The sequence below is a fragment of the Cyphomyrmex costatus genome, unplaced genomic scaffold (genome assembly GCF_001594065.2).
Source record: "Cyphomyrmex costatus isolate MS0001 unplaced genomic scaffold, Ccosl1.0 scaffold137, whole genome shotgun sequence".
Taxonomy (NCBI): domain Eukaryota; kingdom Metazoa; phylum Arthropoda; class Insecta; order Hymenoptera; family Formicidae; genus Cyphomyrmex; species Cyphomyrmex costatus.
The window spans coordinates 1,233,926-1,245,738 of record NW_017275358.1 but is presented as its reverse complement, the minus strand read 5'-3'; the positions used below and the strand labels follow the sequence as shown (position 1 = coordinate 1,245,738).

General features: G+C 33.1%; 1 protein-coding gene across 1 annotated transcript; it reads left to right on the top strand.

The window, feature by feature from the left end:
• The first annotated feature begins 367 nt into the window (after positions 1-367).
• LOC108782910 (uncharacterized) lies at positions 368-11,599 on the top strand. The gene is made up of 19 exons (XM_018551307.1): positions 368-690; positions 766-1,007; positions 1,201-1,472; positions 1,558-1,799; positions 1,889-2,047; positions 2,122-2,239; positions 5,246-5,351; positions 5,426-5,651; positions 6,315-6,462; positions 7,093-7,388; positions 7,457-7,706; positions 7,792-8,493; positions 8,959-9,098; positions 9,197-9,355; positions 9,643-9,752; positions 9,832-9,999; positions 10,240-10,332; positions 10,412-10,553; positions 10,783-11,599. Exons 1-19 carry the CDS (start codon positions 655-657, stop codon positions 11,083-11,085), a joined length of 3,912 nt encoding a protein of 1,303 aa, XP_018406809.1. The 5' UTR covers positions 368-654; the 3' UTR covers positions 11,086-11,599.
• The last annotated feature ends 214 nt before the right edge of the window (positions 11,600-11,813 follow it).

The window sequence follows — 11,813 nt, the reverse complement described above, 5'->3', positions numbered from 1 at the left end:
TCTTTGTCTGTCTAATGGACCGATAACAAAGAGGTTATATAATTTCTTTGACCGATAATCATGTACATAGGGAAGATTCGGACCAAAAAAATCATAGATATAGGGAAGATTCGAACCAAAAATTGTGGACATTACCGACACGATCGTGGACATTGGCTACATAGTTCAACGTCCACGTTTTGTGGACATAGAGGCGCTTCAAAATAAAGTTGCATCTAAATCGCGGGCAAGAATTTACAAGAAGAAGATGGCCGCTCTCATGCTTCTCTCTGCTAGCACACGTTATTATAACCAGAGAGAAACCTTTATAACTCATGCACGTATATATAGCCACATATAGCGATACATGCAGTCGGTATGACAGATTTCCTAATCTCAATAGTTGTCAACTTCATCTCGGTTTATACGACAGAACGACGCTTATTTCTGCTGATTTCTGCCAGATTCTTTCGTTTCGAGCAAAGACGCGTCAAATAAGCTTAATTTTATTGATTTTTAAGCTGCGAGACATATAACGTATAACCACCGAAACTCCTTGAAGGCGCATAACTCCTATAAATCCGTGATAATAACTTAAAAGAACGAAATCGAAGAATAAATTACTATCCATAAGAGAAAAAAGAACAGCAGGAAATTGGATACAAACACAGAGTTATGGAAGTGTTTCTTAACGCCTCAAAAATCGCATTGGTAATCATTTTTTACACATAATCCAGAATACTTATTATTTTACATTAAATCTATTTTATTTATATTTTATTGCAGTCCAGGTTGTCAGTGTATCAAACAATTCGTGTCGTCTTGGGAAATCCAACATGCGACTTGGATTCTGCTATATGTACTTTGATCCAAGGATTATTAGAGTATAGTGATACCGAGAGACATAGATTTACCGATATTGCCGTAATACCAGTCATGAATATCCCCGAAAAAGAATTTCGTATTAAGACAGAAGTTGTTTACAGCCTGAAGTCTCATAACATCCCACTGAACTTGTTAACGTTCAGGTAAGCCTGGGCTTCTAGAAAGCAATGGTCACGTTCAGCAGACTCAACTGTTGCAGAGCAGATCGATGAATGCTCATTGTTATCTTTTAGATCATCCAGTAACAGCAATTGCTCACAGATTTGCTCTGTAACAGTTGAGTCTACAGAACGTGACCAATTTGAGTGTTGTGCTATTTCATTATACTCTTGACAGAGATCAGATTGATTTGCAAAATATACAGAATGATGCCAACAAGAAGCTGGAGCTGATTTTAGTTGATCATCATATTCTTGCTGACGAAGATGTCGAGTTGAAGCCTTCAGTTGTAATGATCATTGATCATCGCCCATTGGATCCAGCCTGGTCATGGCCTAATATACCATTAAATATAGAAATTGTTGGAAGCTGTGCCACTCTTGTTGCACGGAATGTCCTACAGAAGAATCCAGATATGCTAGATATACAACTCTCGAGTCTCTTGCGAGGTAAATATATATATATTTTTTTATAAAAGATTATTAATACAAAAACGCAAAACTTTTATTATATAGTATTCAACATTTTCTGCAGGTCCGATATTGATCGACACTTATAATATGTCTGATGAAGCTGGTCGAGCAACTGCTACTGATGTTGATGTACTAAATACTCTAGAGCAAATAGGTAGACTTATATCCGACCGAACTGATATATTTAAAAAGATTATGCATGCAAAAACAGACATCAGTGATTTGACTCTTGAAGAACTTATGATTAAAGATCTAAAAGTAACGAATAGAATACCTCTCGTTGGATTTTCCCTTTTAGTAGAGGTGCGTTATTTAGAATTATTTTATTATTAATGTAAACTAATTTTTTAAATCAATTTATAAAATATAACAATTTACAACAAATTTTATAGGAATTTCTTGTGCGGGAAAATGCAAAAGAGGTTGTTGAACGGTTTGCTAATGAAAGAAATTGTAATGTCGTTGTTCTTATTGGGCAGGACGTCAACAGAGAACGTGTAGCTAGAGATATTGCAATATTTTCAACATTGTGTAATCAATTGGCGAACAATGTGAGTATTATTTAACATAATTGTTGTGCCAAATTGTCTCAGTATGTGCACACATTTTTATTTCATATTTACAGATAATTCAAGCGTTGCTTGAATCTACTCAGCCATCTCTAAATCTCAAATTAATTAAAGAAATTCGAGAAGAGAAATGTAGCCTCTATTTGTACAAACAAGGAAATGTGAAGGTAACACGTAAACAGATATTACCAATTGTACAAAAAACGGCATTATTGCACAGAAATGAGAAAATATAGTATAAGTACGTAGAAAATATAGAATAAAAAATGTTGCGGAGGTATAAAGTTTATTAATAAATTAAAAAATATTTTAGTTTTACATGCTTTAGAATACCTCCTTTCATCACATGATAGGTTTCTTGCTTCTTACTCTATCATTAGAATTAATATATATTGTATGTGTGTGTGTGTGTGTGTGTGTGCGTGTGTGTGCGCGCGCGCGCACATATATACAATAAATCTATCGTTTATATGTTTATGACAAAACACTTATAAATTTAATGTACATATGTATCTGTCCCTATTAGTGTGTAATTATTATCTAAATGTAGCTCAAAATATGTTTACTTGAAATCAATATCAGTTTTTCAATTTTTTTTTTCATAATATTTTTTAATCTAAAAATATTAAAATTTTGTAATGTTTTTGTTCTTATTAATGTACTCCTCTAAGAACGGATGGCCCTATTAATGTGCCTTCAATTTGTGTACCTATTTGCACTAATTTAACACATGGACGCTGACTTTTATGGGGAGTGTACGCCACACATATATCAGAATTTTTCATGTATGGAATTCCACACATGAAATATTTTTTGAAAATATAACTATTGTTGATAATAATCAGTGTTTTTTTTTCTGCCTTGAGAAGGTTGAAAACGTATTTGCATTCTACGATGCAACAAAATCGTTTATAATTAAATTTAAGTTTAGTAACTATTGCATGTGCATTTCGAGATATTGCTGAAACTTTGAACACTGGTCACTTATGGATGAATTCATTGTAAAAGTAATTTTTGTAGTATGTATCTATCAATATTTGCTTTAAGTATTTCAACAAGTTAAACGAAAATATTTATAAGAATTTATTATATTAGGATTTTGCTGTTCCTTATTCTGTTATATCCTGATGTGAAAGTTTATAAAGAGATTTTGAATAGCGAAATTTTTGTTGTGCTCCCCCCGTCCCTTCTGTCACACCCAACTCCAGATAAGACAAATTAAAAAATCAGCTCTTCATTTTAACATATAAGTTATGTATTATATACATTAATAATTTAACTAAAAAAATTTTTTTGTTATGCTGATTTTTTTATATATATATGGCTTATTTAGATACGAAAACACGATAATAGGGACAGTTACTGTGTATGAAATCGTGTGTAAATATATCAATATATATCGAATTGAATATAATATTAAATTAATGGTGTATTTTGTTTCGAAAAAGGTTGACGCATTTCGAGCTTATGTGAAGCTTTTGTCGAGGCTCGTATTGTGGGGAAAAATATCTCGATTATCGGAAATTTTATGATTTTGCGCAGTGAAACACTACCACTATCGCCATTGGTTGTCGGAACGTCACACCCCTCGACGTTATCACGTAACATCCCCGAAAAGTCCTTTCCTCCCCTAATATCGCAGTGATCGTGGAGAGCAATGTCGCGGCTATCAGTCATCCCTCGCTCGCAAAAATATTGCGGAGATGTGCGGGATCGAGATACATCGTGAGCACTGTTGAACAGTCATTCTGCATCGGGCGATAGAGACGCGAAAATACGAGTCGAGCGGAGCAGTTAAAGCGCCAAACTCAACGAGCAAAAGGAGCTTATTATTAACGCGACGCACGTGTTCCATTTAAAATTATGAGGCTGGCCTCGGAGCGTCGGCAGCATCCCCCGAACGGTAAGGACAATGTATAGCTGTATACACTCTGTTGAAGATCAAAAAGGGAATCTTTTCTGCTTAACGCGGGCATCTCTTAACAATCTTTCCTGAGATGGGATCAGACGCGCTCGGCAAAAAAGATAAAAGAGGGGTGGAAAAAAAGATAGGAAATAAATTATGAAACACGTACGAATTTTGCTCACCCGTGAAATAACGCATATTGATCGTTCCATACTTGTTGCGCAGAGACAACAGCCGGGTTAAGCTACGCCGTGTATCAACATCCCCACCCTGTGCGAGAGCGAAAAGCTGCATCGTATCTCGCGGCTGTCGCCGTTTCGTAAAATTGCATTTGTTCTTCTGGATAAAAAGACAGCGCATCGCGCGGTGTTCTCCCTGCGAAAATAACGGGGGGATGAGAGAGTTCCTCGAGCTGTATTATGATTTATAAATGTGCTCGGAGTATCGGTACGCGTCGCGTTATCGCAACATATCATGGAGACCGTACGCCTTTTGATAAGAGTCCTAATACTGTTCAGCTGGTACGCGAAGGGATTTGTTGGGAACACTCTCGGTAAGTTGGCCTTCATTACTTTACTTCGTTATCAATCCTTTCGTATGCGTGGGGTAACATTTATTTTACAATATTTAGATTCTGTTCAGCTGGTACGCGAAGGGATTTGTTGGGAACACTCTCGGTAAGTTGGCCTTCATTACTTTACTTCGTTATCAATCCTTTCGTATGCGTGGGGTAACATTTATTTTACAATATTTAGATATTTATGTAGACTTATATAGAATAATTATATATATAATAATTATTATATATAGAAGATTTTATATATAGAATAATTTTCATATATTGAATTTACAGGACTCATATGGTGTCTTTTGACACAAAATTTTTACTCTCCCTTCAATCTTTAAATTTTTGAAAAAATTATAATTTGTACTCATTATATAATTATCAAAGACTGATTAACGGCATACGTAAATGAGATAATTTTAATTAATTAATAATAACGACAAAGAAGCAAACCTAAGTAAAAATATAAATAATAAATGCATTTTTTAGTTATTTGTCCATAAATATATATACATATATATATAATTGTACTATTTTATTTATATAATGTTTACACAAGTAATAATCACAAAAGCCAAGTTATAACATTTAATTTTGTATCAAATATTCGATATCTTTATAAATGTGTAAAGAATATGTGTGAATTATATACATATATTCACTTCAACTCTGAAATATTCCAAATATGTAATGATGATCATAATTTTAGAAAAATGTATTCTTCCACTTGGCATGGAAGAAGGAAAAATCCCAGACGAAGCAATCACTGCGTCCTCTAGTTACGAGATGAAATCCGTCGGCCCTCAAAATGCGAGGTACAGAAATTAATACGAAAACATGGATAATTATTATGTACAGCCATTGCAATGATATATACGAATATTTATAGAATACGGCAGGAAAAGAACGGTGGTGCTTGGTGTCCAAAGGCTCAAATTAGTAGCGCCATACGCGAATACCTGGAAATCGATCTGACGAGAGATCACCTTATTACATGGACCGAGACCCAGGGAAGATTCGGTAATGGTCAAGGTCAAGAATATGCCGAGGCATTTTTTCTAGAATATCGACGGCACGAAAAGTGGCATCAGTACAAAGATTTAAGAGGGAACAAGGTATGTCCGATTATTAAAATAAAGATTAATTTATAAAGATTGAAATAATTTGCAATTAGAAAGTTCGCAAAATATCGCTCTTCAAACTCTTTTTGGAAAACTATATTAATTTAGATTTAATTTCTTAACTTAAGAATCAATAACTTTTGGATTATAAATTTGTTATAAAAAATCAATAACTTTCTAAGATTAATTTCGTATTGACTGAGATTCAAAAATTTGTCAAGAGAAAAGCCATTGGCGCATAAGCGAATTTTTTTAAAGAGTTAATTAAAAATTATTATTTAAATTATTACATTTAAAAAGTATTGTTTAAATATAATTCGTAAAACATTTTTTTAATTATATTTACACAAAATAAGAAGCATGAAATTTATGTTTTTTTTTTATATCTACGAATTCCTCAAAAAATAGTTTTAGAATATCGAAATTAATTAATTAAAAAAATATTAAAAATATACACAACATTTTGCTACAAATATTTTTAAAAAAGGAGATTCCATGAAGGAGGATCATGACCTTTATGTCTCCCTCTCGTGAATTTCAGTGATTCGTCGCGTCGTAAAAAATGAATTTGTTTGTTCAAAAAATAAGAATTTTTCTAGTACTTATCGAGGGCAGAAAATTTAATTATACTGACATTCCATTATATTTATATTTTAGGTTCTACGTGGCAATAGCAATACATATCTAGTTGAAAAACAGAAGTTAGATTTACCATTCGTAGCAAGTCGAGTGAGATTTGTTCCTTACAGTCAGCATCCTCGCACTGTATGTATGCGTGTCGAGATTTACGGCTGTATCTGGAATCGTAAGTGTTATACATATGCTATTTTTTTTACGTTTATATTATATTTTTATTTCTTTGTATATATAAAGTTTTTTATATAAATTTTTTATGATAAAAATGTAACGGTTTACTTTTAATCTTAATGATCATTTGTATATAGCATATTTTATGTATCTGAGGTTCATCCAAAAATGAACTACATGGGATTTTTTAAATGATTACGAACACATATATTAATGCACATATTGTATAAAAAAAGTTATTAAAAATATATTTCTTGCATCTAATGTATTGGAGATAGTTTTAAGAGAAATTTTTCTTTTTTGACATTACGCGCAAAACATATAAATATAATACTTATTTTTTAATTTTCAATCTTATATAATATGCACTAACATGTTTTCATAATCATTTTAAAAATCTCAAGTAATTTATTTTTACAACCCTAACACGCGCTATGGATTCCTTATGAACGTTACAGTTGTGACTGTGTTCAATACAGTTTTAAATGCATCTAATTTTTATGAAAATAATATAATTGGTAGCACTATAAAGTTCAAAAATATTAGAAATTTTATATGTAGAGAAATACGGATTTAAAAACAATAATAGATCGAAATAAATAAAATACTTTTTACATTGTTTATGCAGAAGACATTGCTAGTTATACCGCGCCTAAAGCTGATACAGATGGACCTAATGGGTGTAATGTTGAGGATACGTCATACGACGGCACGGAAATTGAGAATTTAATGTTAAACGGTCTAGGACAATTAACCGACGGCATAGTCGGTAACGAAATAGAAATCCTGGAATCCAATAGAGTAACCAACTGGGTCGGATGGCATGATCGAGATAATATAGAATTATTCTTTGAATTCCAATTTTCTCGGAAATTTAGAAATTGTACAATTCATGTAGCCAATCTGCCCGATCTAAGTATTGAGGTGCGTAATTATTCGAAATAAGTTTTTTAATGTAGTAACAAACTTGTTTTAAATTTAATAATTTTTAGATGTTCTCCATAATCAACTTTTGGTTTTCATCGGATGGCAAGGAATATCACGAAACACCGGAAACGTTTCAAATGTTTAATGAGCCTAAGATCAATATTATTTCTAGTAACAGTAATAAAAAGGATGGCAAAAGTAAAAAAAGCATCGTGATATCTATTCCATTGCAATCAAGATTCGGCAAATTTGTCAAGATGGACATAAAACCTCAATCAAAATGGTTGCTGCTAAGCGAGATTACGTTTGAGACAGGTACGATTTGATTTCATTGATACTGATTTTATTACTATACCTACATATTCAAGCTGTATTCAAAATGTATTATTTTTTAATTTAGTTCCAGATGCAAAGAACAACACTGACGGAGCATTGGCACATTTGTCATGGATATATGCGAATAATAACGAGAATATATCCCAAGTAATCAATCAGGATCAAATCGGGAGAATGAAACAGATCGAGGATAAAGAGATTAAAGGGGAGATTGGCGACCTAGAAATTGAAACTGACAACAAGATCAAAGGAGAAGCTGGCGATGGGAGGAAGATTAATATTCAACATGGAGGTATAATGATGGAAAAACCGAAAACTGACTTAAATGAAACAACGTTGGTGTTAAACGAGTCGAACTTAACGCCAGATGCTTTTCCCGTGAACAATTCGCCAACATATATTGGACTAATTAGTGCTGCATTGACTATAATTGTCTTTTTTTTGGGTTGTACGATCTTTCTAATAAAACAAAGAGGTCGCAACAAAGTAGCTCTATTGCAAAAGCATACCGCATTATTATGTGGCTCACCAGCGCCTGGTATCACGATCAATACGAAGGATATCAAATTACCCACACCGATCGTGATAAACAATCTATCACAATCTCGATTATCGTTGAAAAGCAAAATTACTTCAAACAATGATTACAAATTCGGTGATGTCGATACGAGCGAGCAACATAGTATTTATGAGAAAATTAATAAAATATCCCCGCGACCATATGTCAAATGTGAAGCGAGATCCAATTATAAAATAGAACATTTTGGTATGTATAGGTTCATGTATATAATATGTCTGTTATTGACATTAATAATTAGTTCTAATATATTGATTTAATCACAGAAACGGTCAAAGAGCTTTATTTAATATTAGATCCAAATATATTTATATCAATATATAATATCATTATCCAATAATTAACAGAATACAATAATTTATTCGATTTGCTTCTATCTCGATTTCATTCTGTCTACATTTAATAATTTATGTTTGCCCCGATTTTCCTGTATCAGTTGATTTTCATTTAGTCGTGATTAAATTCATATTTAATAATATGAACATTAATTAATAAAATAAACGAAATTATTTATAAACTTGCAACACAAATATCATTTTATTACATTTGTCAAATAATGTTTCTATGTTCAATTAAATGTTTTTTATGCTTGCTCAAATTATATTCTAGCATTATATTAACATGACTTATGTATATATATTTTTCGATTTTTAGATACTAAAACTAGCGAAGATTTCGCTGATGAAGTGGAATGTATAGTGCCAACGATGTCGAAAAAACTGAGTCACTCGCAAACGGGAAAAATGAATCAAAGAGTATATGAGAGTTATTATGCGGCTACGGACATCTTGACGGTAAGAAGATTCGCAATATATAAATAACGGTAATTCATACGATTTTGCGATCGTTAATGCAATGCAGTTAATCGATACAGTATTACGGCATGTTGTAGATTAAAAGACGCGATCAGCATCCCGTTGTGAGTCTTTTCACGCCGCTACTCATTCGGGATTCGATCGTGTCGTACAAACGTGGGACTTATAATGTTCCGCGTATCTCTCGGCACAGATTAAGAATTCTCGATAAGCTCGGCGAAGGAAACTTCGGTTTGGTGAGTCTTGTATTTTCGCGCGATTATTTTCTTAGAATCACTATAAATAAGGCATCTTTAGATAAGGCTTTTCTTTAAATATATTTTATATACATTTTTTTAGGAGATTTTAATTTTTACGTGAAGAGTGAATCTCGTTTGAGTTTATTGCTATATTTTACTTATTTCTGATTACTTTTCTGAACATAAATTGCTTTAAAGGTATCCTTTTTTTTCAGATGTTTGTTTAATATCTTTGTTATTTAATTAAAAAAAAATTAATATAAATATGTGTGAATCTTATTTAGGTACATTTATGTGAAGCAAAAGGCATACAAAATCCGGATCTAGGCATCCTTCTAAACCGTCAAGTAGTTATAGTTCGGTCCTTATGGCGCGGCGTGGTTGACGCTTTAAGGTAAAAACATATTACATTTTATTTAATGAGTTTGCAATGCAAAGCTCTTGATTTTGTATACGAATATATTTTGTTTTAGGGAGGACTTTATGAACGATATGCACATCTTGGCTGAAATACGAGATGTCAATATTGCCAGGATAATCGCGATAGTTGAGGAGGAACCTTTTAGTGCCATTTTCGAATATGGAGAACTCGGGGATTTATCAAGTTTTCTAAAAAGTCACGAACGCGATACACAGATAAGGTAAGATTGCATAACGATTCGATCAGAGATTGGCTACATTCAGTAGAAAAAGCAGCTATGCAACTGTTGTAAAATTTTTGAATATGATTAGTTTATACATTTAGATCCAGTGAGAAACTATAAGGGCAAGACTAACCATATTAAAAAATTTTACAATAGTTGCAAAGCTGCTTTTTCTGCTGAACGCAGCCATTTCATCTATTTTTTTTTTAAATATTCACGAAATAATGAATTCCACAGTTACGAGTGCTCGTTGAATTTGGTGACGCAAATTGCTTCAGGTATGAAATATCTCGAAAGTTTGAACGTACCACATTGTGATCTAGCAGCCAGGTAATAAATTTGTTATGTATATATTTCGTAATAGTATTATGTACGTGTATTTTATTTTGTGTGTCAATACATTTTGTAGGAATTGCATCGTTTGTAAAGATCTGTTGATTAAAGTATCCGATCAGGCCATGTACTGCAATAAATATGACAACGAATATTACGTCAACGAATGCTACGCGAAGATACCATTACGTTGGATGGCATGGGAAGCGGTCTTATCGGTAGTTGTTTATCTTTTAATTAAATAGATTTCGAAAAGAAAAGCAAAGAATCTTGTTTAATTCAGTCTTCAGTCATTCATGTGTCATTTTTTCAAATAAAATAATATAATCTAAAGGATTGTTTTGAGAAAAAAAAAGAAATGTTAAAAAAATTGAGACATTTGATCATTTTATCCGGAAATTTTGTAGATACCATTTAATGAGAATAATATTTTTTGTCCATATTTAGAGAAAACAAAGCTGTCAATCCGATGTTTGGTCGTATGGCGTGACGGTTTGGGAAGTGTTAACGCGCTGCGAAGATGTACCGTACGCCGACATGACTTCAGAACAGGTGTTAGAGAACTGTGGCCTATGGTACTCGGCATTGGACAACGGCAGTAAGAAGAAATGTCCGCGAATTCTCGAGCAGCCGATGTTGTGCACGGATGATCTGTACCGGCTGATGCTGCGATGTTGGTGCAAACTTGCGGAGGATCGACCCAGTTTCCAGGAGATTTACTGCTACCTCAAGAAGCTGACTCTGGATTAAGTGTATGCAAATGTGAACGCATCTCTGCCGAAAGAGAATACGAAAAACGATCCATGCTCCAGCAGCAGCGGCGGCGCGGACCAAATCGATTACAATCAGCTAAGAAGCATCCTGAACTCTTTCTTAATCGCTTTCGCAAGTGGCTCGAATTAATTCGTGAATTGAATCGAATCGAGAAGTCGTAAATGCCTAAACACGACAATGTAGGATGCTCTTTGGCCACTAAAATTACTGCTCAACTAGATTTATCTAATTTTGATTATATAAATAAGGGTAGGCTAATAACGTAATGATAAAGATTCAATGCGGCGGATAATCGCAAGTTTCTCGTACAATCTTCTACGCGTATGTCAAGAAATAATCTGAAAATAAATCTTTCAATGATTATTTCCGTAACAATCAGTATTCCACGAGAAATACGTGATTTCGCGAGCAAGAGAGATTCATCTATTTACTAATTTATTACTTTACATATCTTTCCTACGCTTATACATATATATATTATATATATACACATATGTGATACTCATTATCGTTTTTACTGTTAAAAAATATCGTTCCATTTCTTCTATATCTATTGTCTAGGTAGCCGAACGCAGTAAAATGACGACGTGAACAAGCTTTCCAACGAAACTTGTTGCAGTTTTGCTCGAGTTTATTGCAGATTTTGCGCAAAGCTTTAGTCGCATTTTATCGGCTGAAAACTTTATATCGTCAGAATTCGTTGC

What these genes read in the sequence shown, in the direction of transcription:
- LOC108782910 (XM_018551307.1), top strand. Translation starts at nt 655, where the DNA reads ATGGAAGTGTTTCTTAACGCCTCAAAAATCGCATTG. An exon ending in TTACGGCTGTATCTGGAATC is followed by an intron (nt 6,463 to 7,092) that starts GTAAGTGTTATA and finishes TTGTTTATGCAG; the next exon opens with AAGACATTGCTAGTTATACC. An exon ending in CATGGGAAGCGGTCTTATCG is followed by an intron (nt 10,554 to 10,782) that starts GTAGTTGTTTAT and finishes GTCCATATTTAG; the next exon opens with AGAAAACAAAGCTGTCAATC.